The sequence below is a fragment of the Mirounga angustirostris genome, unplaced genomic scaffold, assembly GCF_029215605.1.
Source record: "Mirounga angustirostris isolate CCGP_5_RB_7025 unplaced genomic scaffold, mMirAng1.0.hap1 SCAF_15, whole genome shotgun sequence".
Classification (NCBI taxonomy): Eukaryota; Metazoa; Chordata; class Mammalia; order Carnivora; family Phocidae; genus Mirounga; species Mirounga angustirostris.
Genome location: NW_026991723.1, coordinates 14,861,833 through 14,887,102, shown reverse-complemented (window position 1 = coordinate 14,887,102; position 25,270 = coordinate 14,861,833). Strand labels below are relative to the sequence as shown.

The window sequence follows — 25,270 nt, the reverse complement described above, 5'->3', positions numbered from 1 at the left end:
CCCAGCGCTCCATGCAGAATGTGCCCTCCTCAATACCCATCACCAGGCTAACCCATCCTCCCACCCCCCTCCCCTCTAGAACCCTCAGTTTGTTTTTCAGAGTCCATCGTCTCTCATGGTTCGTCTACCCCTCCGATTCCCCCCCTTCATTCTTCCCAAGGAGCCTTGCTATTTTATGCAAAAGAATGACTTTATAAATAAGATGCAAGATTAGGTATGAGTATCTTATCTAGCTTCATTGGGTGGTAGCAGTGATGTATTAGCTATGTTTATTTGGCTTCTTTGTGTGTTTCTTTTCAGGGTTCTTCTTTTTTTTTTTAATGTATGAGGAAATGTCAGCTTTGGTCCTTCCCATATAAATGAGACACATGTCACCTCAGACTAAACTGCATTGGAAGGGATATGCATCTATGCCGTAACAAGGACATTTCTGAATCTTAGCTGAAGAACCCATGCCAACAGTATGGGATGTGATGTCCATGGAATATGAGAGGAAGAAAAGAATCAAGGACAATCAGAAGGTTTTCACCCTTGGCACCTGGAAAGGTAGAGTCAGAAGAAAAAGAGATGAAAAGGCTATAGGAAGAATAGTCTCGGTGGGAGGAGCTGAAGATCAAGAGTTTAATATGACATACTGGAATTGGGTTGTCTATTAGACACCCATGCTTGAGTTGAGTAGGCAGTTGGATATTTGAGTCTGGAGTTCAGAAGAGAAGTCTTGTCTGGAAATACACATTTGGGAGTTATTAGCTCATTGATGCTAGTTAAAGCCACAGGACCAGGTGAGATCACCAGGTAAATGAATATAAACAAAACAGAAAAAGAAAACTCCAAAATTTGAAAGGACAGGGAGAAGAAGAAAAACCAACCAAAGACACTGAAAATGAATAATCAGTGGAGGAGGAGGAAAATAAGAAATGTGTTGTAGGCTTATAACTCAAATATAATGAGGACTAAAAATTGACCAGTGGATTTTGCAGTGTGGAGGTCAATGTCGACTTTGGCAAGCAGATATTTAGTGACACGGTATAAGGAAAAGCCTGAATTTCAGTGGCTTTACAAGAGAATGGGCAGTGAGGAATAGGAGACAGCTGGTTATGCTAGCCAAAATGTGCTTACATGCTGATGGCAGAGATCCAGTGAGAATGAGAAATTGACGTAGGTTATGAAAAGATAATATTACTCAACACAGCCCCATAGATTCTGAATTCTTTTAGTTCGTTGATGTGATTTTTGGTTTTGTTACTGAGCTGTGCGTCTCTGACTGAGTCTTTGTAAAGAGATGGGGCAACTTACTAATATACCCCTTGCTTATATATAGTGTCCACTGCATAGCAATTCAAAAGAATGGGACTAAAGGGTGGTGACGGAAGAAGAGAGAAAAAGAAAAATGGGGAAGAGTAAGGAGAAGAAGGGAAGAATACAGCAAATAAAGGGAGATAAAAGGGCAAAAATGAGGTGAGATTACAGTAAATAAGAGGGGGAAAGTATAAATATAAAGCAAAACACTGCATTTTGTCTTTGTTATGTGTTATAATTAAACATATGTGCATTCTTATACTTACGTAAATAAATATTATAAATATGAAATGTTATAAATTCTAAATTGATGTACTCAATGATATTTCAAAGTTTAGAAACACCTCAAGTTAACAAAATCTAGACTGTCTTCAACTATTTCTTCCATCAATACTTTTTTAACAAGAATGTGAAGGTCAAAGAGCTAGCAAATATGAACAAAATAAAAGTACATTTTTTCTTAAGAGAGTATATTCCAAAGTAAAGTTTGCCTTGTTTTGTAAGGAAAAAGAGTTATGATCCCCTTACCAAAAACATGAAACCTCTTTTTTCATGGGGAAAAAAAAGAAAAGAAGAGAGAAAACTGACCAGTGAAACTATGAAAAGTAAGCTATGATTTTTAGAAATCTTTTTTAAAGGCAGACTCCTTAGGAATAGACACTTTAAATTTTCTGCTCTGAAATTTCTAGGTCTGATGACATCCAGTAGCTGCTCAAGTTGCTAATTTTTTATTATAGTAACAATGGTGATGATGGTGATGTAATTATGATATGGAGAAAATTATATGTATATATGTATGTATGTAGGTATTTATAAGCTGTGTTTAAGTTATAGCCAAGAACAACATTAAGATACTTTGCTTTTCTAAAAACCAAACAGAAGGTAAACCAACCCAAAGTTCAAAAAGGAATGAGTAAAGTTAGCCATAAAGAAGAATTTCCCACCAGTGAGACACTTGGATGCTAGATCAAGTCACCAAACCACATTAAGGTATCCTCTCCCCTGCAGAGAATGCCCCAGCATCCTGCTTCCATTCAGTTATTGATGGGTGCAAAATAGGGAACAGAAGGCACTGTCTGCAAAATTGAATAAAAATGATGGGATGTGATTCTTCTTCCTCAAGAATAGAACCTACCCAAGATGTGAAATCTGATTCATTTTAAATCAGCAGCTCCCTTTATTTTTGTTACTTTTAGGGAAGGACAAGAAGATGCTTGTGACATTTGTTTATAACAATCTCAACACCTTCAAATGATGGAATTAAGCATAGTAGTTGGAAGCCATTGAGTAGAGAAGACTTCCTTGGTTCCTATATCATTCAAATACCATAAAAACCTGTAAACTATAAGACATTCACAAAATCCTTGGAGTGGGAAAAAAAACAAAACCAAAATGAGATCATTACATTTGAATATCATCAAGGATTCTGGGGGAAAGGTTTATTCTGACAGATTGGGGCTGATATTTTTTCTGCAGGTGTCAGAATCCTTCTTATCTTCCTTAAGACCATTGAGAAAATGGACCACAGAGCACATACATTCAAAACCACACTAATGAAAACTTTTAAAAGAAGTGCCAAAAGGCTGGTCATATTTTCAATATTATAATATCTTGGAGATATGAAACAGTTATTTAAAATTGCAGTGGTTATAAAATTACAAAAAAGAATAATAATTTTGACTTTTGGTAAGACTCAACCACCCAAAAGGAGGGAGTGGGCAAGAAATTCAACTGCTGCTGTCGTTGTCATTCTCCAATATTTTTCCTTCTAGATTATATTTATTTTTTGAGGCTGTGAAGCCCTTAAGAAGTAGGGAATAAATAGCTGCTGATGTCTGCTTTATTAAAAAACGCAATATAAAATATTGTAGTTGCCAAACAGAACAGGATGAATTCTGTGGAGAAACACATTTAACTATGAGGTCCTGGAGAGAGAATGGCCAACCCTGAGAACAGAGAGAGAGAAAAAAGGAGACTCACTCGAAATAAAAATCCCCCTTCTATCCTTTTACTATGATAATAATCTTTTTTATATACATAAGAAGGAGGGTAAGGGCAAGCACACCAATTTTTTTTTTTTTTTTGCACATTTTCCCTTCTGTTTTTGTTGTACATGAAATTAAAATTAAACATAGGCTGAGTAGGTAGCTGGTGTGTTTCCAAGTTCTACCACCCCTGAGCTGGAAGAGGAAATATGAAATGCTAAAGCATAGTTCTTCAAACAGTGAATTATATACTGGAGTATTTGTGAGAAACTGTAATTAGATATTTTATGACACCATTGGTCTACAGAAAAACAAAAACAGCTCTTATTCTATCTGGTTTGGGGCACTGGCTTATTTTTTTTTTAACTATTCATATTCAATAAATAGCTATTTACAAAGACCTTTAGAGCTCTCCGTGGTTGCGGGGAAAAATTAAATGGTGAGTCTTGCTTTTTCCTTGCATTTAGAATATTCTGGGGGAGGGGACATTTCTTATTTAACCACGCTGTCATAACATATATATATTCAGAGTGTGTGTTCTCACATTTCAATTATCACCATAAAGAGCAACCACTGTAAATAAGTGTGCTGAAACGAAAATACATTCTCTTGTGTGAGTTTTTGTGGCTAAAATCTTTTATAGTAATAGGATACCAAAATAACAACCAGATGAAAATAATGTGTTGTAAGCCCTTGGCAGTTACGCTTATATCCGTGGATTGCTTAGACCAAAAAGGAATCTTTTCCCTCCCCCCAAGCATTTCTGCAATATTCCAAGTCACAAAGAAGAATGCTTGTCAAGATTCAGGGATAAACAAACAACATGAAACAAACAAACAAAAAAGCACTAAAGGAATGTGTAACAACTGAAAGCAGAAGATTGTTCCCAGAGCATAAAGAAGCAGGAAGCAAGGCTGGCTGAACTCGGTGCGGTCTTCATCCCTCCTTCCGAGCTCCGCACAGAAGATGCTAATTACTTCTCATTAGCATACATTAGCAAATGTTAATGAGTGTCTTCTAAAGAACAAAGGCAGCGAGGGGCAGCATACAGGCAGGATGATGGCTGAGCTATAAGTTAAGGACTGCAACGGAAGACAGGCAGAGAAAAAGAAAATGAGTGACTTAGGAAGGCATTCATAGTTTCCTAAAATTTGGAAGAAGTGTCTTCCTGACAAAATCGTAAAAGCGCCGAGAAGGATGAAATGATTTCGTTCATTTTAGTTTATAAGGAAAATTAAAAAGAAGGGGAAGGAAATAAAAGAAAAATCAAGTCATTAACTAGAATGAATTGTTCTTTTTTTGTGCTCTCTAGCTGTTCGGGAAAAATCATATTTTATAGGATTTGCTAACCAACTAGGGATATTAATTAACATCATCATCAGTTAAGGAAAAGGAATTCTGAATTCTAGATGTAGGTGTATAAGAATTGTGACCACCCAACTACCCACTCTAATCTTTCCCTACAGACTCAATTTATGATTCTCAGTAAGACTCAACCTGTAAGTAATTTGTATGTGGTCTATAATTTTATCAAAATAGTTCACATAGAATGTGAAATATGTGTTAATTTATATCCTAAATGCAGCTGAATCATTATCATATATATTATATGGATATATTATGTATAAGTCCTTATAATAAATAAATAAGAAAATACTTTTTAAAATAATAAGTATATAAATATATAAAATAAAATAATGAATTAATTAAATTCCTTTTAATAAATCAATAGATAGTAAATGATAGTGAGAGAGAGATAACCTACTGGTCTGTTTCTCTGGAGAACCCTAATCCAGACAGTCTTTCTATTCAAGATTACCAGAATAGAACCAGACAAATACTAGAAACAATAACATGAGATATAACTTGACAAGTTCCAATAGAGAAATACAAGCAGAAGATGTGGTAGAGTTCATAAGACAGAGGGGGCAATCATGTTCACTAGGGAATTTAAGGATATCTGCTTTTTGTTACAGTTCTTCAAATACTTCTGAAAACAGGCAGAAGACTAATCAGGATAAATAAATGTTTCACTATCTGATTTCCTTTGGATTAATCCCAATTCTTTCAACACCATGGCCATGAAGAAGAAAGTTTGTTTCCATGAGGAGCCAAGTACTAAGAAATATGAAAAAAGAAGGACTTTTGTTCATCTGGGTCCCTAAAACTATTACATTCATACCATAGAACTATAAAAGACAACTCAGAGTTTTCAAGTAAGCAACTGGCTTAGTGGAAAGATCCTGAGTTTTTGAGTTAGACGAATATTTGTGGTTTGGCTCTGCTACAATTTTATGCCATCTCATAACTTTGGATAATTTATTTAAATTCTCTATGCATTGGTAAAAGGAAGAAGCAATAACAACTATACAGAGTTGCTGTGAAAATTAAAGCTATAATAAATGCATGCGATGTGGGGGCACCTTGGTGGCTTAGTCAGTTAAGCGTCAGACTCTTGATTTCAGCTCACATCATGATTTCAGGGTCATAGGATCGAACCCCATGGGGCTCTGTACTCAGCGAGGAGTCTGCTTGGGATTCTCTCTCTTCCTCTGCCCCTCCCCAACCTCTCTAAAATAAATAAATAAATCTTTTAAAAAAATAAATAAAATAAATAAATAAATGCAATGTATATAATATAGTGTGCCTGGCACATAGCAAAGGTTAAAGTAATGTACAAGGGCTGTTAAAATGCTTTACACATACCTACACACAAAATTTTGACAGTTTTCACCTAAAATTCTAGAAAGACAAGGAAGACACATCTACTCTGACCTTTACCTTAATATCTTAGACTCAGCAAGTAGGAAAATTGCCATAATATTCAGTCTGGGATTGTATTAAAGGCCATTTAACCAAAAGATAAAGACAAGGAATAAAATATTACCCTAAAGTCTGTCTCTTGGTACCCTTAGCTTCTCCTCCCCATGCCTGTTGATGATGCCAACCAACATGGAAAGTCATGCTGCTTGAGCCAATGGTCAGCTTAACCATCCAATTCTTGCTTGTTAGCAACTGGAGAAGCAATTACAAAAGGTTGAAGTTGACTCAAAAAGGGGGATTAGTGGCCATTGTGAATAATGGTTTTTTAGTGCCACAAATGTTATAAAATTAGTTCCATACAGAGACAAAAGTCAATAGACTCTGGAATGAGAGATTTGCATGTTCTCCCTCACCTTGCTTCCAAATTCAAGAAATGGCAGTACCCTGGCATCCAGAGGACAAATTATTATACCTGAGTGGCAAGAGAAAAAAAAGATGTAGGGTGAGGAGCATGTAGTAGTTGGGGGTGGGGGTGCCAATAATTGGCTTTTCTAAGTGCTTCCAGGTAATGCCAATGTTGCCAGACCTCAAATCACACCTTGGGAACCAACACTAAGAGGCATCCAGAGGGAGTGGGGAAAGTTAATCAGCAACTGCCACCTTCTTTTAGGAACCATAACTATTATGACTTAGAATTGTTTTTCTTTGTCTATCTTTATGTCAATTTCATACTCTCTTGATTACATATCATTATGATGAGCATTGGGGGGTAAGTATAGGTCTTCCAACTTTGTCCATTCTTTTCAGATGCTTGCCTCTTCTAGGTCCTTTGCATTTCCATATAAATTTTAGGATCAGCTTGTTAACTTATGTAGAAATTTCAAAAAGCCTGTGGAATATTGATTAGAATTGTGTTAAATCTAAAAATTAATTTGAAGAGAATTGGTATTTTGATAATGTTGAATCTTTCATTCCACAAATGAGTACATCCATTTATTTAGGCCTTTTTTAGTTTCTTTCAGCAATGTCTTGTAGTTTTTAACATGTAGGTCTTGCACTACTTTGGTCAAATTTGTTTCTAAGTGCTTTGTAATTTTTTTCTGATACTGAAATGATATTTTTAAAACTTCAATTTCTGATTGTTGTTTTTATATATTGGTCTGTAGTTTTGTGTTCTTGGAGTGTCTTCATTTGATTTTGGTATCAAAGTAATCCTAGTATTGGAGAAAGTTGGAGAATGAAATATTCCCTCCTCTTCCTTCTTCTAGAAAAACTTGTGCAAAGTCAGAATTACTCCTTCCTTGAATATGGTAAAATTATCCATGGAAGTAATCAAAGTTTGATATATTCATTGTAAGACAATTTTTTAAAAGATTTATTTATTTATTTGAGAGACAGAAAGAGGGAAAGAGAGTGAGATGGGGAGGGGCAGAGGGAGAGGGAGAATCTTAAGCAGACTCTTCACTGAGAATGGAGCCCGACTCGGGGCTTGATCTCATGATTCTAAGATCACGACCTGAGCTGACCCCAAGAGTCTGACACTTAACCGATTATGCCACCCAGGTGCCCGTTAAGACAATTTTTAACTATAATTTCAATTTCCTTAACACATGTAAGGCTATTAAGTTCAATTTGTTTCTTCTTGAGTGAGCTGTAGTAGGTTGTCATATAAGTAATTTGTACAATGTATCTAAGTTATCAAATTTATTGGCTCAAGTTGTTCATAATTTTGCCTTATTATCCTTTCAGTGTATCTAAGTTATCAAATTTATTGGCCCAAGTTGTTCATAATTTTGCCTTATTATCCTTTCAGTATCTGTGGAATTTGTAGTGATGCCACATCTCTCATTTCTGTCTTAAAATTGTTGTTTCTTCTTGATAAATTTCAGATCATTGTTGTCATTGGTTTATTAATTTTATTGATCTCAAAGAATATGTTTTGGTGTAATTTTCTCTATTGTTTTTTTGTTTTCTATTTACTTCAGTTCTGGTCTACATCACCTACTTTCTTCTGCTTATTTTGGATTTTATTTATTCTTCTTTGGTTTCTTAAGGTAGAAACTGAGATCCTTTTTTCTAATATAGGCATATCATACTATTAAATACTGCTTTAGCTGCATCTCAAAATTTTGAAGCTTATGTGTTTATTTAAATTCAGTTCAAAACACTTTCTAATTTCTCTTGATTTTTTATTTGGCCCATGGCTCATTTAGAAGTGTAATATTTAGTTTCCAAATATTTTGGGATTTTTCACATATCTTTTGCTTTAGATTTCTAATTTAATTCCATTGTAGTTAGAGAATGTACTTTTTATAATTTGAATCCTTTTAAATGTGTTGAGACTTATGTTTTAGAATATGATTTATCTTGCTAAATGTTCTATGTGCATGTGAAGAGTGTGTATTCTGTTGCTCTTAGGTGGAGTTATATAAATGCCAATTAGTTCAAGATGGTTGACAGTATTGTGGAGGTCTTTTTCTTATATGCTTACTGACATTATTTTGCTTTTTCTATCAATTATTGTGAAAACAGTGCTGACTATAATAATAGATTTATTTATTTTTCTTTGCAGCGCTATCACTATTTGCTTTATGTATTTTGAAGTTCTGCTATTAGGTGTATAAACGTTTACATTTGTTATTTCCTATTGATAAATTTACCTCTATCATTATGAAATAACGTTATTTATTCCTGATAATATTCTTTGTTCTAAAATAAAATGTATCCGGGGCGCCTGGGTGGCTCAGTCATTAAGCGTCTGCTTTTGGCTCAGGTCATGATCCTGGGGTCCTGGGATCGAGCCCCACGTCGGGCTCCCTGTTCTGCGGGAAGCCTGCTTCTTCTCCCTTTCCCACTCCCCCTGATTGTGTTCCCTCTCTCGCTGTCTCTCTGTCAAAATAAATAAATAAAATCTTTAAAAAATAATAAAATAAATACAATAAAATAAAATAAAACTTATCCAATATTAATATGACCACTTCAGCTTTCTTTTTACTAGTTTAATACAGTATGTCTTTTTCCATCCTTTTATCTTTAACTTATGTATATATTTATACTGAAAGTGGATTTCTTATAGGCAACATATGGTTGGATACTGAAATTTTTATCTAATCTGACAATTTCTAACTTTTAACTTGGGTATTTAGACCATTAATATTTAATGTGCATACCTACAAGGTTGTTTTGAAAGCTCTCATCTTGCTATTTAATTTTTAATTAATCTTACTTCTGGTTTCTGCTTTTCTCTTTTTTCAGTCTTTTTTTGGATGAATTGACTTTTCCAGGGATACTATTTTATTGACTTTGATGGCGTATTATCTGTAACTAGTTAAATACTACTTTACTACTTAATATGGTGCCACAGAAAGTTATATAAATAGCAAATTATATAAATACCATTTCATTTATAGTGTAAAATCTTATACCAGAATGTCTTCATTTCTTCTTTTCCAGACTTTATGCTGTTGTCATACATGTTTTTAAGTTCAACAATCTTTTCCTTTGCAATTTCTAATCTTACGCTAATCCCATAAAGCATATGCTTTATCTCCCACATTGCATTTTTCATCTGTGGAAGGTGAATTTTGTCTTTTTAATTGCATCTATGTCTCTACTCAATTTTTCCATTAGCCTCTTGAATACGTACAACGCAATTTCATAACTGTTTGTGTACCAATTATATCAACAGTGTCAATTATAGGATGATTATGTTTAATTGATTTTTCTCTTAACTATGGGTATTTTCATGCTTCTCTGCATTAATGGTAATATTTGATTGCATGATAAACATTATGAATTTTTCCTTATTGGGTGCTAGATATTTTTATATTCCCATAAATATTCTTTAGCTTTGTTCTGGTATGCATTTAAGTTACAGGGAATCAGTTTTATCATTTAAGATCTCACTTTTAAGTTGCTAGTAAGACCAAAGCAGTTTATCCTAGGACTAATATTTTCCTATTGCTGAAGCAAACACCTTCTGAGTACTCTACATGGCATCCCATGAATTATAAGGTTTTATACTCTTGCTGGTGGGAGGAGGAACCTCCCAGACCTGTATGAGCTCTAGGGATTGTTCCCTCTAATCCTACCTGGTGGTTCATTCCCAGCCACGTGAATACACTGATCATTAGTCAGTTGAAGACTCAGTAAGAACACTATGCAGATCTCCAGAACTCTCTCTCTGTTCAGCCTTCCCTTCTCTGGGACACTTCCCTGGGCATTTTAGCTGACTTAATCTCCCCAAATTCTCAGTTCTATCTCCTCAACTCTGGCAGCTCACTAGTCTCTACTTACATCCTCCCTCCCTGTACTATGATCTGGAAACCCTCTAGACAGTCAGCTGTGGCAATAAACCTCATTTATTTTCCATCTCTCAGAGGTCACTCCCCTTTGTTGTCTGAGGTATAATGTCTTGAAATTTGTTATTTCATATATTTTGTCCATTTTTATTTGTTTCAGATAAAGAGTAAATTCAGTATCTGTACTCCATCCTGATCATGAGGAATTTATTCATTCTAAATGTTTCATAAGTGTCTAAGTTGAGTTCTTTTTTCTTTTTTTTTCCAGTACATGAGAAAAAATATGGGTCAAGAACTATGGCTGCCTCCTATTCCTTTCTTTTGGTTTCACACCCAATTATCTCCAGGTAACTCGGCATGGAATTACCAGTTTTGAGAGAATAGTTACATCAAGTTACTATGAATCCACTAAGTAGAAATAATGTTTATAAATATTTTAATGACAAGCAGAAGTGTTTACAATCTATATTGTGCAAAAAGATTATTAAAATTCTATGTATCTATATATCTCAAATAAATGCCTTATGCAAAGATAGTGGGAGGGAGGGCAGGGAGTGAGATGAAATATGCCAAAATGTTAGCAACCGTACCTGGATGGTGAGACTGTGAGATTTTCTTCCTCTTTGGATTTTTTCTGTCTTTTTCAAATTATATAATAGATTTGTATTATGTTTAAAAAGACTAACTTGTGTTTTTGTTTTTATTTTTAAGAATGAAATTTAAGGAGATAAAAAATGAGAGAGAATTTTAATGGAAAGCTACAGAAAGTCAAAGATTACTGCTTAGCCATGTCTCCTAGGATCTCGGGCACTCTTTTTTGCTTGGTCTTACAGCAATAAACATACCCATATGTTCCTATAATGAAGGCCTGGATTATAAAACATCATGAAAAAATAGGAATTGAGCAGCCAGAATTTAGCAAACAATGTTTTATTCTCACAGTGTTAGGAAGAAAGGAGCCAACTCATAAAATGTTAATAGTGCTGTCTTCGGTAATGGCTAAAATGTTCCACCTTGTAATGGAACTCAGGAAAATGCTTCTGAAACATTCTGGAAGTTTAAAGAAAATTGATGGGAGAGAGCTTTAGTTAATAAACGCTACTTTCTCTTGGTTGCCAAATTAAGAGACCTCAGTGGACTATTTGATTCTTACGTCAGGTTCCTTCCACGATCGTTTTATAGAGAAGAGAAACAGTAAGTAGAAAGGAGGTCCAGAGAATTCATCCACTAATTCGCTCAATCAACAAGAACACACTTGTGTCTATGAGACAAAGCACTAAGTACGGCTTTTTATAGTTGAAGGAGCACTGTCTTGTTCTTAGAATCAAACAGACCTGAATTCAAAACCTAGCTCGGCCACTTCAAAAAGAGTAACCACAGGCAAATTTGTAACCCTCCTGAGCATCAGATTTCATTTCAACAAATCATGAAAACAAATTATCTCATAGAAGTGATGTGATCATCAAGTAAAATAGTAGTGTTGAGCATATGGAAGGCACTCAAATCTATATTCATCCAATAAAATCTGGGCAGCTATAAGAGAGTAAGATATTCTCTTTTCATTCCAAGAGGTCCCCACCTAGCTAGAAGACAAGATATGCACAAATAAAACAGCTGTTGTAGGTGAAATATAATTGAGCATCCTAATACTTACTATCAAAGATAGAAGCCGAGAAAGGGAAGACATCCCAAGGAGCTGAAATGGTCAGAGCATGTAGACTTAAATTGAGTCTGTAGATGTATGAAGACTTTTTAAAAAAATTTATGTACACAGTTTTATATATAACACAGCATCACGTCACATAGGACATTTACTCTTGTTTCATATATTCAGATACACTCAAAATAGTTCTTAAGGCTACAAAACAGAACATAGATACATAAACAAGAATATATTCAGTACTTACAAAAAGTGATGCTATAAAGCATATAAAGTACTATTTTCCTTTCAACACTTCAAAAGATATGTATACTTTTTTTTAATAAGTAACATCACAGACGATCACATCTTCACATGCTTTTAAGTATTATTCGTACTCAGGGTAAGGCTATTGCCATTTTCATACATAAAAATTTTCCTAGCACTGTAACAATGGCAATTTTTAATCCACTCAGCCATCACTCCCATCCTAAAAGGGAAAAGCTGAACAAACTGAAAATCAACTTTTCTTAGATCTGTCAGAGAATTGAGCTTCCCAGGGAAAACCATTGCCCCCAGAATTGGAGAGACAGACAAGCAGAAACAAAAACAGCCTACCAGGGCATAAATGCACAAGCAGAAACCACTGTGGGAACTGTTACTAGGGAGGAAATCCGAAACTGTAATTGACAAATTACTGGATGCTCCATGTGGACAACTCTGATAGTTAAAATGAATCTCTTAAAAAAGAAGTAGAATCGGTCAAGAGGAAGGACAGCCCATTGAGTGATGGCTGTGTTGTTATCTCAGTTTTAAACAGATTAAGTGGATGAACCCATTTAGATGTGGTGGATTGTATAGATGCACTTGTCTTTACAACATCCCAAGATCCGACTGCACATGGTAGTGAAGGGATCTTAGAAGGTGTAGACGCACAAGACAAAAGGAAAGCAAGAACATCGACAGATGGGAGATTTCTGCAACACTGTGAACATGAGAAAAAGAGAAGAGATTTCTGGTTCATCCAGGCCAAACAATGCAGTGAAGTGGCAACAAAGAGAGAGGGAGCTGCCTTAAGCTGAAGATCTTAGAGACTGGAGGGAGAGACATGGGGTGGAAAACCACCCTAAACTCAAAGTCAGCTCTGTCAAGTTTCCCTCACCAGTCCATCTCACTGAGGGGACAAGAGCAGCTGGACAGATGAAGAATCCAAAAACTATGTCATCACTAATTCTTCCACCCTTCTTTAATTTTCTTCCTAACACCGTCACCACATGGCCTTCTGTTACTTAGTTAATTGTTCATTGATCCACTATTTATTTTCCCCACAAGCAAGTACACTCCAGGAAGACAGGACCTTGGTTGATCTTCAACTCTTCTTCCTTAGTGCCGAACAAAGAGTAAGCACTCAGCCAATATTTGTGACAGGAATGAGTGAATGAATGGATGGATGGATGGATGAACCAAGCCATCAATGAACAAAAGGGATATCACACAGAAACTTCCTTCTAGTCTCAGACTTAGCACATTTTCCCCTGCGTCTTGAGGGCTTTGGATTAGCACAGGAAAATTTTTCAAGAGGAAGGAAGATCATGAGCAAAGTCACATGGAAGAAGGAGGCACAAGCCATGGAGAGAGTCGAAATTTGCCAGACTAGGTTAGGACTGCTTCTGTGGGGCTCTTTCATAATTTTCTTAGAGAAGATCCTCTATTTTCCTTCACTGGACCTCTCAGAGCTCTCAATATCAACATACTTCTTAGTGTAGCTATTATAAATATTTCCCCTTGAAATTTCCAATGTTTTAAATTTGCCATCTTTGGCTCTAGTGTTCATGCAGGCTGGCAGCTCTGTCCCTCATACAGCCCGTCCCTCCATCCAGAGGAGATGCAACTGCAGAGGATCAAGGTCATGGGAGGGAACCGCAGGCTTTGTTCCCTACTTCTACACAGCATTATGCAGATCATTTTTCCTCACAGGGAAAGCAAATGTCACTCACTCATGAGTGGGATAATTTTCCCTCCTAACAATCGATGCTGCTAGCTCACAAGGATCTAGCGCCCTCACCGACATTTGGACATAGACCAACAGAAATTTATGGGGGAACAAAAAACTAGACAGATTTTTTTTTAAATGAAGAAAACTACTGAAGGTTCATTAGATTAATCTCCAAGTCTGTAAACTAAAGTGGCATCACGGTGCTAGACATAACACCCAGGTCTCCTGACCCCACAGCCTGAGTCACCTGCTGCCGGAGTTGTAGGTTACAAAGAGGAGCTCACAGTGACTCATTTCAGTTTACAGATGCTTCTACCCATCCCATCACAGGTCACTTGAATGCAGTGTTAAAGCACCCTGGATGTGATATTCTACCTGTGAAATATCTTTGCACTACTTTCTATTGCAACCTATTTAAATATGTCACTGAGTCTAAAAATAGACCTACTTCCTTAAGTCCTGCCTTTGCTTCCATGTAACCTACAGAGGAAAATAGTACCAGAGGCCAAGCTCCTTTTCTAACGCCTCCTGCAAGCATGAGCTAAGAACAGAGAGTGAGGCCCCAGACTATAATTACCTCCTCTTATACAACCTGAAAGCAGGTCTCAGGAGGTGTCTTAAAAAACCTAGTTTCCCTCACTCATTATGCTGTACCTATGCTTTATAGTTGGCCATTCACTCAATAAATATTTACTAGGTCTTAACTATTCTTGTTGCAGTAGGGGATATACAGTATTAAAAGTTTGCCACATCCCTGCTTTCCCAGAGCTTCCAGGGTAATTAGTGACAGGATGATACAGTCTGAGTTTCTGGAAGAGTCCTGATTACAAATGTTTCGCAAACTATAATATATTATCACAGAATTTTCTATTTTTCTTTATTAAAAAGCAAGAAAAAAAGAAGAAAGTGTTGATTATATAGCATAGTAAGTGAGCACACTCTAATATTAAAAAAAAAAAAACCAGAAATCCAAAACTTTTGAGTGCTATTAAACATCAAAACATAAAAGACGGGATCTGACACATGCAAAACCTTCCTAAGGAGACAGAATGGTTCCTAAAGCAGAATAAATAGCCAAAATGATAGTCTCAATACATGTGAAAAACAAAGGGGTCAAAAGAGAAAGTGATCAGAGAAAGAGGCACAGGAAATGGGAAGTCAAAGAAGAAATAATGTTAGTGCTTATTAAAAATTATCCAGTTAAAGAGATACAAATCCTGGAGAAGACAAGCCATTCCAGTGTGTGTGTGTGTGTGTTTCTGCTGGCAAAACTGGAATGCTCCATCAGACCTGGCTGAAATATCCCTCAAGTCTTTTCATGGGCTCCTGAAGCAACATGTGCATTGCAATCTGCTTCCCCATGTAAATTGTCTCTAAGGCAATAATGTGTTGTCCAGCAAACACAAACCATCATAGTGCCATCTAGCACTAGCCAATTGGCCACAACAAGCTCATTTCAATCTTGAAATTTTTCAAGCTCACAACCTAACAAAATACAATTTAATTGTATAAGTGTATTTAAAAAGTTATATAAAGAGGGCGCCTGGGTGGCTCAGTTGGTTAAGCGACTGCCTTCGGCTCAGGTCATGATCCTGGAGTCCCGGGATCGAGTCCCGCATCGGGCTCCCTGCTCGGCAGGGTGTCTGCTTCGTCCTCTGACCCTATCCCCTCTCATGTGTTCTCTCTCTCTCATTCTCTCTCTCTCCAATAAATAAATAAATAAATAAATAAAAATCTTAAAAAGTTATATAAAGAAACTCACAAATTGAAAAAAAAAGATCTGGCCAAGTATGTCAATATTTGGAAAAAGTGGTCACCAGCCGTATAAAGGACATAAATAATATCCACTCCAAAGCACTTGGAGAAGAGTAATATATAAGTGATGAATACTTAATGCCACAGGAAATATGAAGAGAAAGAAATTATATCTTACTGAGGAAATCCAGAAAAACATCACAGAGGAGGTGGTTATCAACTGAGCCTTGAAGGATGGATGGGATAATGATGAGCAAAAATTGAGAGGAGCTAAGGTGATTACTCCCAAAAAATAAAACATAGAGGTTGGAAAAATGTGTTCAGTATGCCGGAAATGGAAAGTAGATCAAAGGGGTTTGATATGAACTTAAAATAAGACTAAGTTCAAATGGCAAAAGACCATGAGACTCCAGACTGGGGAGTCTAAACATTACATGAGAACAATGTAAAACCAACTAAGCTTTCCTATGAAGGAGGGGACATAACGGATGATATTGTAGGAATTAGGCAAGGCTAAAAAATGAGCCAGAGCTGCAAACTGCAAAGCACTCTTTTAGCTACCAATAATTTACACTGTAGTGTGAAAATATTGTATTGATAATTTTATAAGAAACTCAGATACCTCCATGAAAGGAAGCTAAAATGAAAGGTGGAAGTCAGAGAGCTTTGGAGGACTGGATCCTAGATCACAATGTATTATTATGATGTGGGGAAGAGCATGAATCCTGGGCTATTTCACATTTTGACTGAAACTTGCAAGTCCTCACCTGCAGGGTCCAGGAGACAGTTTTGCAAGAAGATCCTTGCCAGGAAGATATTAAAGACTAGAATACATTTATTTTGGAAGTGTTCCACAGTTGAGTATTACTGAGATGTATCTATATGCAAAATCTTTCATGTGGAGTCATAGAAACTCTGGAGCTCTGAAAAACTGTGTTTGGGGAGAGGGCAGAAAGGCAAGAAAACTTTCCTTCTTCTTTTTTTTTTTTTAAGATTTTATTTATTTATTTATTTGAGAGAGAGAGAGTGAGAGACAGAGAGCATGAGAGGGAGGAGGGTCAGAGGGAGAAGCAGACTCCCCGCCGAGCAGGGAGCCCGATGCGGGACTCGATCCCGGGACTCCAGGATCATGACCTGAGCCGAAGGCAGTCGCTTAACCAACTGAGCCACCCAGGCGCCCAAAAACTTTCCTTCTTTGAGTCCAATAATTTTTTAAGGTGGATAGAACTGGGGGAAGAGAGTTTATTGTATTGGTCACTGCTTCTCAAAAACCAGATGTTTAAGAACTGGAGAACGGACCTGAATGCAAGTCAGGAGGTTCAGCAAAAAGGAAACATATTTGAAGTTGAGAATTCCATTTCACAAAATCATCATATGTGAAGGTTTGGGCTTTGTAATGTTAACTTGCACACAATATTGGCTATGGAGTGAAAAAAACAAAACAAAACAAAACAGTGACTGTTGCTGGGAAGGCTGTTTAAATCTTTATTACTTGAAGTGTCATGGTGTGGCATAAACGAGGGACCCATTTCCAGTTAAGACTTTAAGCAGAAAATAGCATTAACATCAAAGGTGGAGAAAGGCCTCTTCAATCTACACAGTGTGTAGACAACCTTCCCCTTCAAGGAGGAAGGGCAGACATGAGGAAGAAGACAGAACATTAATACTCAGGAGTAGAAAAGAACTTGTAGCATCATGAAGTCATTCTCACAGTTAGAAAGCAAAGATTGCGAACTCTTGGTCATATGTTATTAATAAGAAGAATCACAACTAAAGATCTCAGCTAAGATCAGGCCAGGAGCAGAACGGAGCACAGAGAATGGTGGATGAGCCATACCACCCTCTAAGCAATTCCTTGGCTGTCTTGGTTAAAGGTTTAACTAGTTCCCTTAAGAGAAAGAACTGAGTATTTTTATCAAAATCTACTGTGTGCCCTACTAATTATAACTATATTCACTTCAATAAGTGTAGATCATTTAATTAAAGGGTAAATATATGCTACCTTAAATCAGGCTCCATTGGATTTCATTTTCCCAGCCCTGGATAATATTTTAGACAGATTCTGTAGGTTTTATAGTTATAAGAACCACGTCACTTTGATAATTCATACCCATTTTCTGGTAGTAAGGTATTAAAATACCCAGTCCAGTCTAAGTTAAAATGGCAATCTCACAACCTATTCAAAGATCCTCCCCTCTCCTCACTCATGCCAACAATTGAGGCCTGGAGACCTAAGTGGGGAAGGAAATGGAAGCGTATCTTTGACCACTTCTCCTGACCTATGCCTCCTTTTCTACTCACTATGTAGCTTCTGGTTCTTGCCTAGAATCATAGAACGAGTATTAGAAAGGCAAAGAGTTAAGTATCTTTACTCACACTCAGTGGCTACCATGTCTTGTTGTGGCCATCCATGGCCATTGCATGGGAAAATTTGTGAGTTCTTCAAAAACCATCCCTTTTGCCCTGACGGAACCCTCACACTATGGTTTCTTGACTTGGTTAATGCATTTTCCTGAGGGCCTTTTGCAATACCCAAAGGACAGCCCAGGAGTTCACACCACAGGCAGCCTCTGTATCTATACAATCCTCACCCCAGCTGGCAACCTTCTTGGGTGAAGAATCTTCAAAACCAGTCTCTGTTACTTTCCACAGCATCAATTTGGCCCAGGAGGAATATATGAATCCTTGCCTTGATAAACTATGGAAACGTAACTTGTTTTATCAAGACATATTCCTATTTGTGGGCAGTACATCTTGTACACTCTTAGCAGAAAATTGTCTAGGACAGAGAATGAAAACTGACTAGAAAGAAAGTCAGCGAGAAGAGAGTTAATATTTATGGAGGACCTCCTATATATAAATAAGTTGAACTAAAAGAGGTGAAATGATTTGTTATGGAGAGTAATCATTGTTTTATTCTCCCAGTTGCTCTGCTTTTATGGGAAATTTTCTACCACCTCCCCAACATTTTCTGTGAACTGTACCCTGACATAAACATACACATATGTTGTCACCCACATGGCTGAGAAAATGAAGGCTTTGGTCACTCTTGGCCTTGGCCTTACCTGTCATGTCTACTATAGGAGGAAGAAGACCGTATGCAGCCAGAAAGAAGAACGAAGCATATTTCCTGGAGTGCCACAGTTTCAGGTTCTATCTGAGCTTGAGACTCAATTTCATTCTTGCCTTTGGGTTCCATGGGTCACCCCCTGCTATCTTGTAGCTTGGGCTAGCTAAGCTGGAATATGTTGTCTTCAACCAAATTGCCCTTAACTAATACCCCCTCTCAAGATCTAAAGGCTGCAAAGGTAACAAAGATCCAAACCCAGGCCTGCATGATTCCAACATTTGGTCCACGACCCACACTGCCAAGAGATAATACTATGATGTGCTGATAAGAACAAGTGCAGGTCTGGGATGCATAGAACGCTAGCAGTCAGAATATACTCAGAACTCATCAAATTCATATCTTCTGAATGTTTCAGCTCGGCAGCTAAAGAATGGTCAGAATAAATTGAAGAATGTTCACTAGAGAGCCATAAAAGAAGATTAAAGAGTTGGAAATGAGAAAAAGCACATAGTAGGTATTGCCTCTACAATTCAATTGACACTTCATATCCTCCATCCAAACATCTTTCTCATTACGGTCTTATACTGTTTTTTAATATTTTCTGTCTTTGTTTCATCTCCCCCCAAAAGCTTCTGAGCTTCTCGACATCATGTTTTTTGTTGTATTCAATAATCAATAAATATTGTGTTAAATGAGCTAAAATTGAAGGTACACAGCCTATTCATACACGGGGGACTAGGAGAACAATTTAATAATTTGTTATGAATGTCTGCATTGATGGGAACTGACTTCTCTCCATACCATAACCAGAAGAAGAGGAGGAATTCTCACATACTAACATGAGATAATTAGTTAGCATTAGGGATAAATTTCCCCAAATTGGAACAATCTTTGTGGAATATGTCACAGGAGGAAAAGCCTTAGAGATTCAGCTTCTTCACAGGGGTATGTGTCATTGTCTAGGGCAATTTTGGTTTTGTTCCTTTTAATTTCTCACTTAATAAAGGTTATGGACTTCATGACTCTTCTTTAAGTCTCTCCAAGACCTATAAAGACATCACACAAGAGTGGAGTTTCATTTTTTTTCCCCATTAGAACATACCATATGGATAAACCTCATAATTATGAATATTGGCATATGAAACTCAGATACTAAAAGTTTATATCTTTAGTAAAGACCAGGCCCATGAGAACTACTCCAAAGAAGAAAGATGTTTTGAAGATGTTCTCAATTACCTGCTTACGTCATCTAAAAGTTTTTTTTAAAAGATTTTATTTATTTGACAGAAAGAGACACAGTGAGAGAGAGAACACAAGCAGGTGGAGTGGAAGAGGGAGAAGCAGGCTTCCCACAGAGCAGGGAGCCTGACATGGGGGTCGATCCCAGGACCCTGGGATCATGACCTGAGCCAAAGGCAGACGCTTAATGACTGAGCCTCCCAGGCACCCCTAAAAGTTTTGATAACTAGAAGGAATCCTCAAATAATTAAGTCAAAGCATACTATAAACATGGTACAGAGGTTTTGCTTCCAGCTACAATGAAATAAGTAGGAATGAATTAACCCTCTTACCTTAAGCAACTAAAAAGCCAGACAAAACATATGAAACATCTCCTTTCAGACATTGCTACACAGACAGCTCAAGACAGTGATCCTGGAAAGAAAGGGAGCAAATGAGATGAGCCCTGACATGGACTGATCACTTTGCCTAAGGAGTTTCTAGGCTGCAACATAGAGAGGGGGGACCCAAACAGAGGCTTATGGTCTCACTGAGCTGAGGGGACATAGTTCTGTTTTCAGGGAGCCCAAAGCAGCTAGAATGTGTGAGGTGAAATACCAGAAATAAAAGAGTAGGCAGAATAATTTCTGGAGCTCACAAGAGACAGGAACAGTTGAGGTTTTCCACTAGTCAGGGAGGAGAAACCTCCTAGTTCATGGAGCATTGGTTAGAGCCCTAGACCAAGTTAAATCTACTAAAGCTAGTCGGAGCTCACCATAACAGAGCTGAAGATCAAGTCTCAAAAGTATCTAGCTAATTTGAAGTAACTTAACTGCATCCCAGAATATAATCCAACAATATTTAAAGGAATACCAAAGAATCCAGGACCCAAAAATCTAAAATTCAACATCCCCAACAGCAAATAAAATAATCACCAGGCAGACAAAGAAGTTGGGAAATGAATACCTCCCAACAACGAGAGCAATGAAAAGAATCAATAGACACAGAAATGCCAGAAATGTCATAGATGATAGAATTAGCACACATTAATAGTAAATCAGCAAATAAATACACTCCATGTGCTTAAGAACATGATGTGAAAAAATAAAAAAATATTGTGAAAATACAAATCAAACTCTAGAGATGAAAAATAGGATATCTGAAATGATAAATACACTGGATGCAATCAACAGTGGATTTGACATTGATGAAGGTAAGAGCATCAAATTTGAAGACAGAGATTTTACCCAAAATGAAAGAAGTAAAATAGAAGATTAAAAAAAAAAAAATGGAAGAGCATCTCTGACCTGTGGGATGAAATTAAATTATCTAACATACATGTAATTGAAGTTCCAGAAGGGGAAATCAGAAAAAAGTGAGGAAATAATGGCCAAAAATGTTTTAAAAATTTGATAGCAACTGGGGCACCTGGGTGGCTCAGTTAGTTGGGTGTCTGACTCTTGATTTCAGCTCGAGTTGTGATCTCACAGCCATGGGATTGAGCACAGCATCGGACTCTCCCTGGGCAGAGAGCCTGCTTGGGATTCTCTCTCCCCTCTCCCTCTGCCCCTTCCCCAACTCACACTGGGGGCACTCTCTCTCTCTCTCTCTCTCTTAAAAAAAAAAAATTTTTTTTTGATTGCAACTATACACCAAAAGTCCAAAATTCTCAGCAAACTCCAAACAGAAAAAGAGATGAATAAAATTATACCAAGGCACAGCATAAATAAATTGCCAGAATGAACAGTAATAATGGGAATACCATAGAAACAGCCAGACAAAAGTGACACAAGATAAGAATGATTACAGATGTCTCATCAGAAACTATGAAAGAGAGAAACTTTTAAAGCACTGAAAGGGAAAACAAACAAACAAAAGAAAAAGGGAAAAAATTATCAGTCTATAATTCCATTCCCACCAAAAAATATCTTTCAAAAATTAAGGTAAAGCCTCTTTCAGACATACGAATCTTGAGAGAAGTCATTGCCCACAGACCTGTCCTACAAGACATACTAAAGGAAGTTTTCAGGCAGAAGAAGAATGATCCCAGAAGAAAAAAAAAAATGCATCTGAAATATGGAAGAAAAACACTGGAAATAGTAAATATATGGGTAAATACAAAAGACTTTTTTTCTTATTTTTCCAAATTTCTTTGTAAAGATAATTGAATGTTTAAAGCAAAAATAAGAATGATAGATTGTGGAGTTTCTAATATATATGGAAATAAAATGTACAAAAAACAATAACATAAGATACAGGAGGGGGACGTGAAATTATACTACAGTTAAGTTTCTTAAAGTATCTGTAAAGTGACATACCATTATTTGAAAGTGCAATGTGATAAGCTAAAGATGCATATTGTAAACCTACTAAAATAGAGTAACAAAAAAAGATACAGCTAATACACCAATAGTGGAGATAGAATGGTTTAAAAAAATACTTAATCCAGAAAAAGGTAAGAAAAGAGAATAAAGAACAAAGAAAAGATGGGACAAAAGAAAGAAAGTAGCATAAACATTCTGAACATCATTAGTCATTAGGGAAATGCACATGAAAGTCATAGGGATGTACTACAACACACTTTCTCAAAAGGCTAAAATTAAAAAGATTTACTTGCAACATCCACTTTTCGTGAGGATGCGGATCACTAGAACTCTCATACATCGCTGGTGAAAATACAAATTCTATAGCCACTTTGGAAAAGAATTGAGCAGTTCATTTATTTACTTATTGATTTGAGAGAGAGAGCACGCGTGTGCATGCGTGCACACATGAGCGGGGGAGGGCAAGGAAGGGGGGAGGAGCAGAGGGAGAGGGGGAGGGGTGGAGGGAGAAGCAGACTCCCTATGAGCAGGGAGCCTGATGTGGGGCTCCATAGGGGGCTCAGTCCCAGGACGCTGAGATCATGACCTGAGCTGAATGAAGGCAGAGGCTTAACCAACTGAGACACCCAGGCGCCCCAAGAATTGGGCAGATTCTTATGAAGGTAATCAATCACTTGCCATACAACCCGGCAATTTCAATCCATATATTCACACAAGACTTATATTCAAATGTTCACAGCAGCTTTGTGCATAATGACCCCAAATTGGAAACAATTAAAATGTTCAACAACAGGTGAATGGATAAACAAACTGTGATACACCCATACAATGGAACGCTACTCAACAACAAAAAGAAACAAACTATTGGTATATCTAATAATGTGGGTAAATCTCAAAAGCATTATGTTAAACGGAAGAAGCCAGGCACAAAACAGTACCTACTGCATGTTTCCATTTACATGAAATTCTAGAAAATGCATTGTAATCCATGACAAAAAAGCAGCATAGCAACTGCTTGGCTCTAGTCACGGAGTGTAGGGGCGGTTGCGGGGTGGAATGTATGGATTTATGCCAGAGGGAACTAAGGAACATTCGGGAGGAGCAGAAGTCTTGATTGTGTTGGTCATTACAGCACTATGTATATATTTGTCAAAGCTTGTTAAATTGTACCTTTTTAATGTGTACAGTTTATTGTGCATACATTGTATCTCAACAAGGCTGGTTTTTAAAATGGAATTAAAGAAGTGGAAATAAGAGTGTCGATAATTTATCATTCCTTTATCATCCCTTGGTCATCACTGATGGGCATTTCAAACCCAAGAAGTGCTGTCCATTGCAGAGAAATCCTGAAATCACAGGCCCAGTGAGAAACAAATGCATCAATGTTCCTAATTTTTAAAGGCCCTCTGTACCTCGGAAAGCAATGTTTTGATTCTGGTTTTGTTCCAATAACCGTTCAGTACTGACCCGAATATATTAATCTATACACTCTTTGAGAAGGATGAGTCTGCCACATCGCATTCTTCTCAGAGCACATGAAAAGAATCAAACGCATTGTTTATTGAAATGACCAAATAAATAAGTGAATGAATAGAAGGAATTTCTATGATAATTTATAATTCCAACACTTCTATATATTATTTATCTCTTTAGGAAATGCTGTCTATTCATCTTTAAATATAGTAAGACATCATCTATATGAGCATCACAAATTTAGAACCTTGAAGAAGCTGTATAAGCAGAGCTGGGGTTTATTTTGCATTGTTGGAAAAAAAAGCATCTGACCAAATAACAGTATAACAACATGACAATGATCGCCACCCTCATTTTGCATGTCATTTCAGGGTTTACAAGTGGCCTTCACAAGCATTAATTCATTTAAAGCATTTAGGAGCACTATTTCAGCAAAAGGCAGCTTCTAACTATAAATAACAGACTCTATTCATGCACTGAAGAAAAATTTCTAAGGGCTTTTCTAGTTAACACTTTGTTAATCTGTTCTAAACAAAGACAGAGAGACAGAGAGCAACATGATTACATTTTAAATTACAACCCAGAATTATCATCATCTTTACAAATGGTTAGTCTGCATTGCAAGATACTTCTTCGCAATACACTGATGTTCTTAACTGACCGTCAGTCCTCTTCCTGGAAACTCTCCACTCCCTTAGCTTCTCTGATCTGCAGGATCTCCTCTTATCCCTCTGACCCATCCTTTCTGTTTCTTCCATGGGCTTATCCTCCTCCACTCACCACTAAATGTGGAAGTTGTCCCCCGGTTCCATTGTTGGCTATCTTTCCTTGCTATGCTATACACTCTTCCTGGGAAGTTATGTGATTCTAGGAACTTCAACTCCCAGCCAAAATCTCTATCACCAGAAAATACTTTGCAGATAATCAAGCCATACCCTCAACCAAGCCCTTTTCCCCCCCAGAGTCTTTTACTTATTGGAATTTCCTTCTACTCTGTTGCTGAACCCAGAATCACAAGAGCCATTTTTGACACCCCCTCTCTCATCTTCCCACATTCAGTCTCACAAAGTACTAGTATTTCCATATTCTAAATGTTTTTGGAATCCTTCCTTTCTGTGCCAGACACAAACCTCATGGACCTCATCAAATTCCTTCCAATGCTTCCTTCCTTCCTACAGCTCCAGCAGCATCCCAGTCCCAACCAATCACCTGCCCTTGGAACGCCAAGCACCCAGCAGAGTCGACCACCAGCAAGCCCAGAGTGTTAGGATCTCTGCCACTTCCAGGCTTGAATGGAACAGCACACCATGGAGTGTAGGATCTGGCATCTTACAGGGATGCCCCGTTGCCATGGGGCAGGTAACACAACTCAGTGATGTGTTGTGCTAACTCCATGAGGTGAAAACAGGAGACAGGGGGGATCGAAGCAGACCAATTTGCCTTCCTT

At 37.2% G+C, this 25,270-nt stretch overlaps 1 protein-coding gene across 1 annotated transcript in view; it reads right to left on the bottom strand.

The window, feature by feature from the left end:
* TMC1 (transmembrane channel like 1) overlaps positions 1 to 18,937 on the bottom strand; it is a 126,644-nt gene extending 107,707 nt beyond the window's left edge. Inside the window, exon 1 of the mRNA XM_064579868.1 lies at positions 18,804 to 18,937. Coding sequence (XP_064435938.1) covers positions 18,804 to 18,937 — 134 coding nt within the window. The remainder of the gene's footprint in view (positions 1 to 18,803) is intronic.
* Positions 18,938 to 25,270: the final 6,333 nt, after the last annotated feature.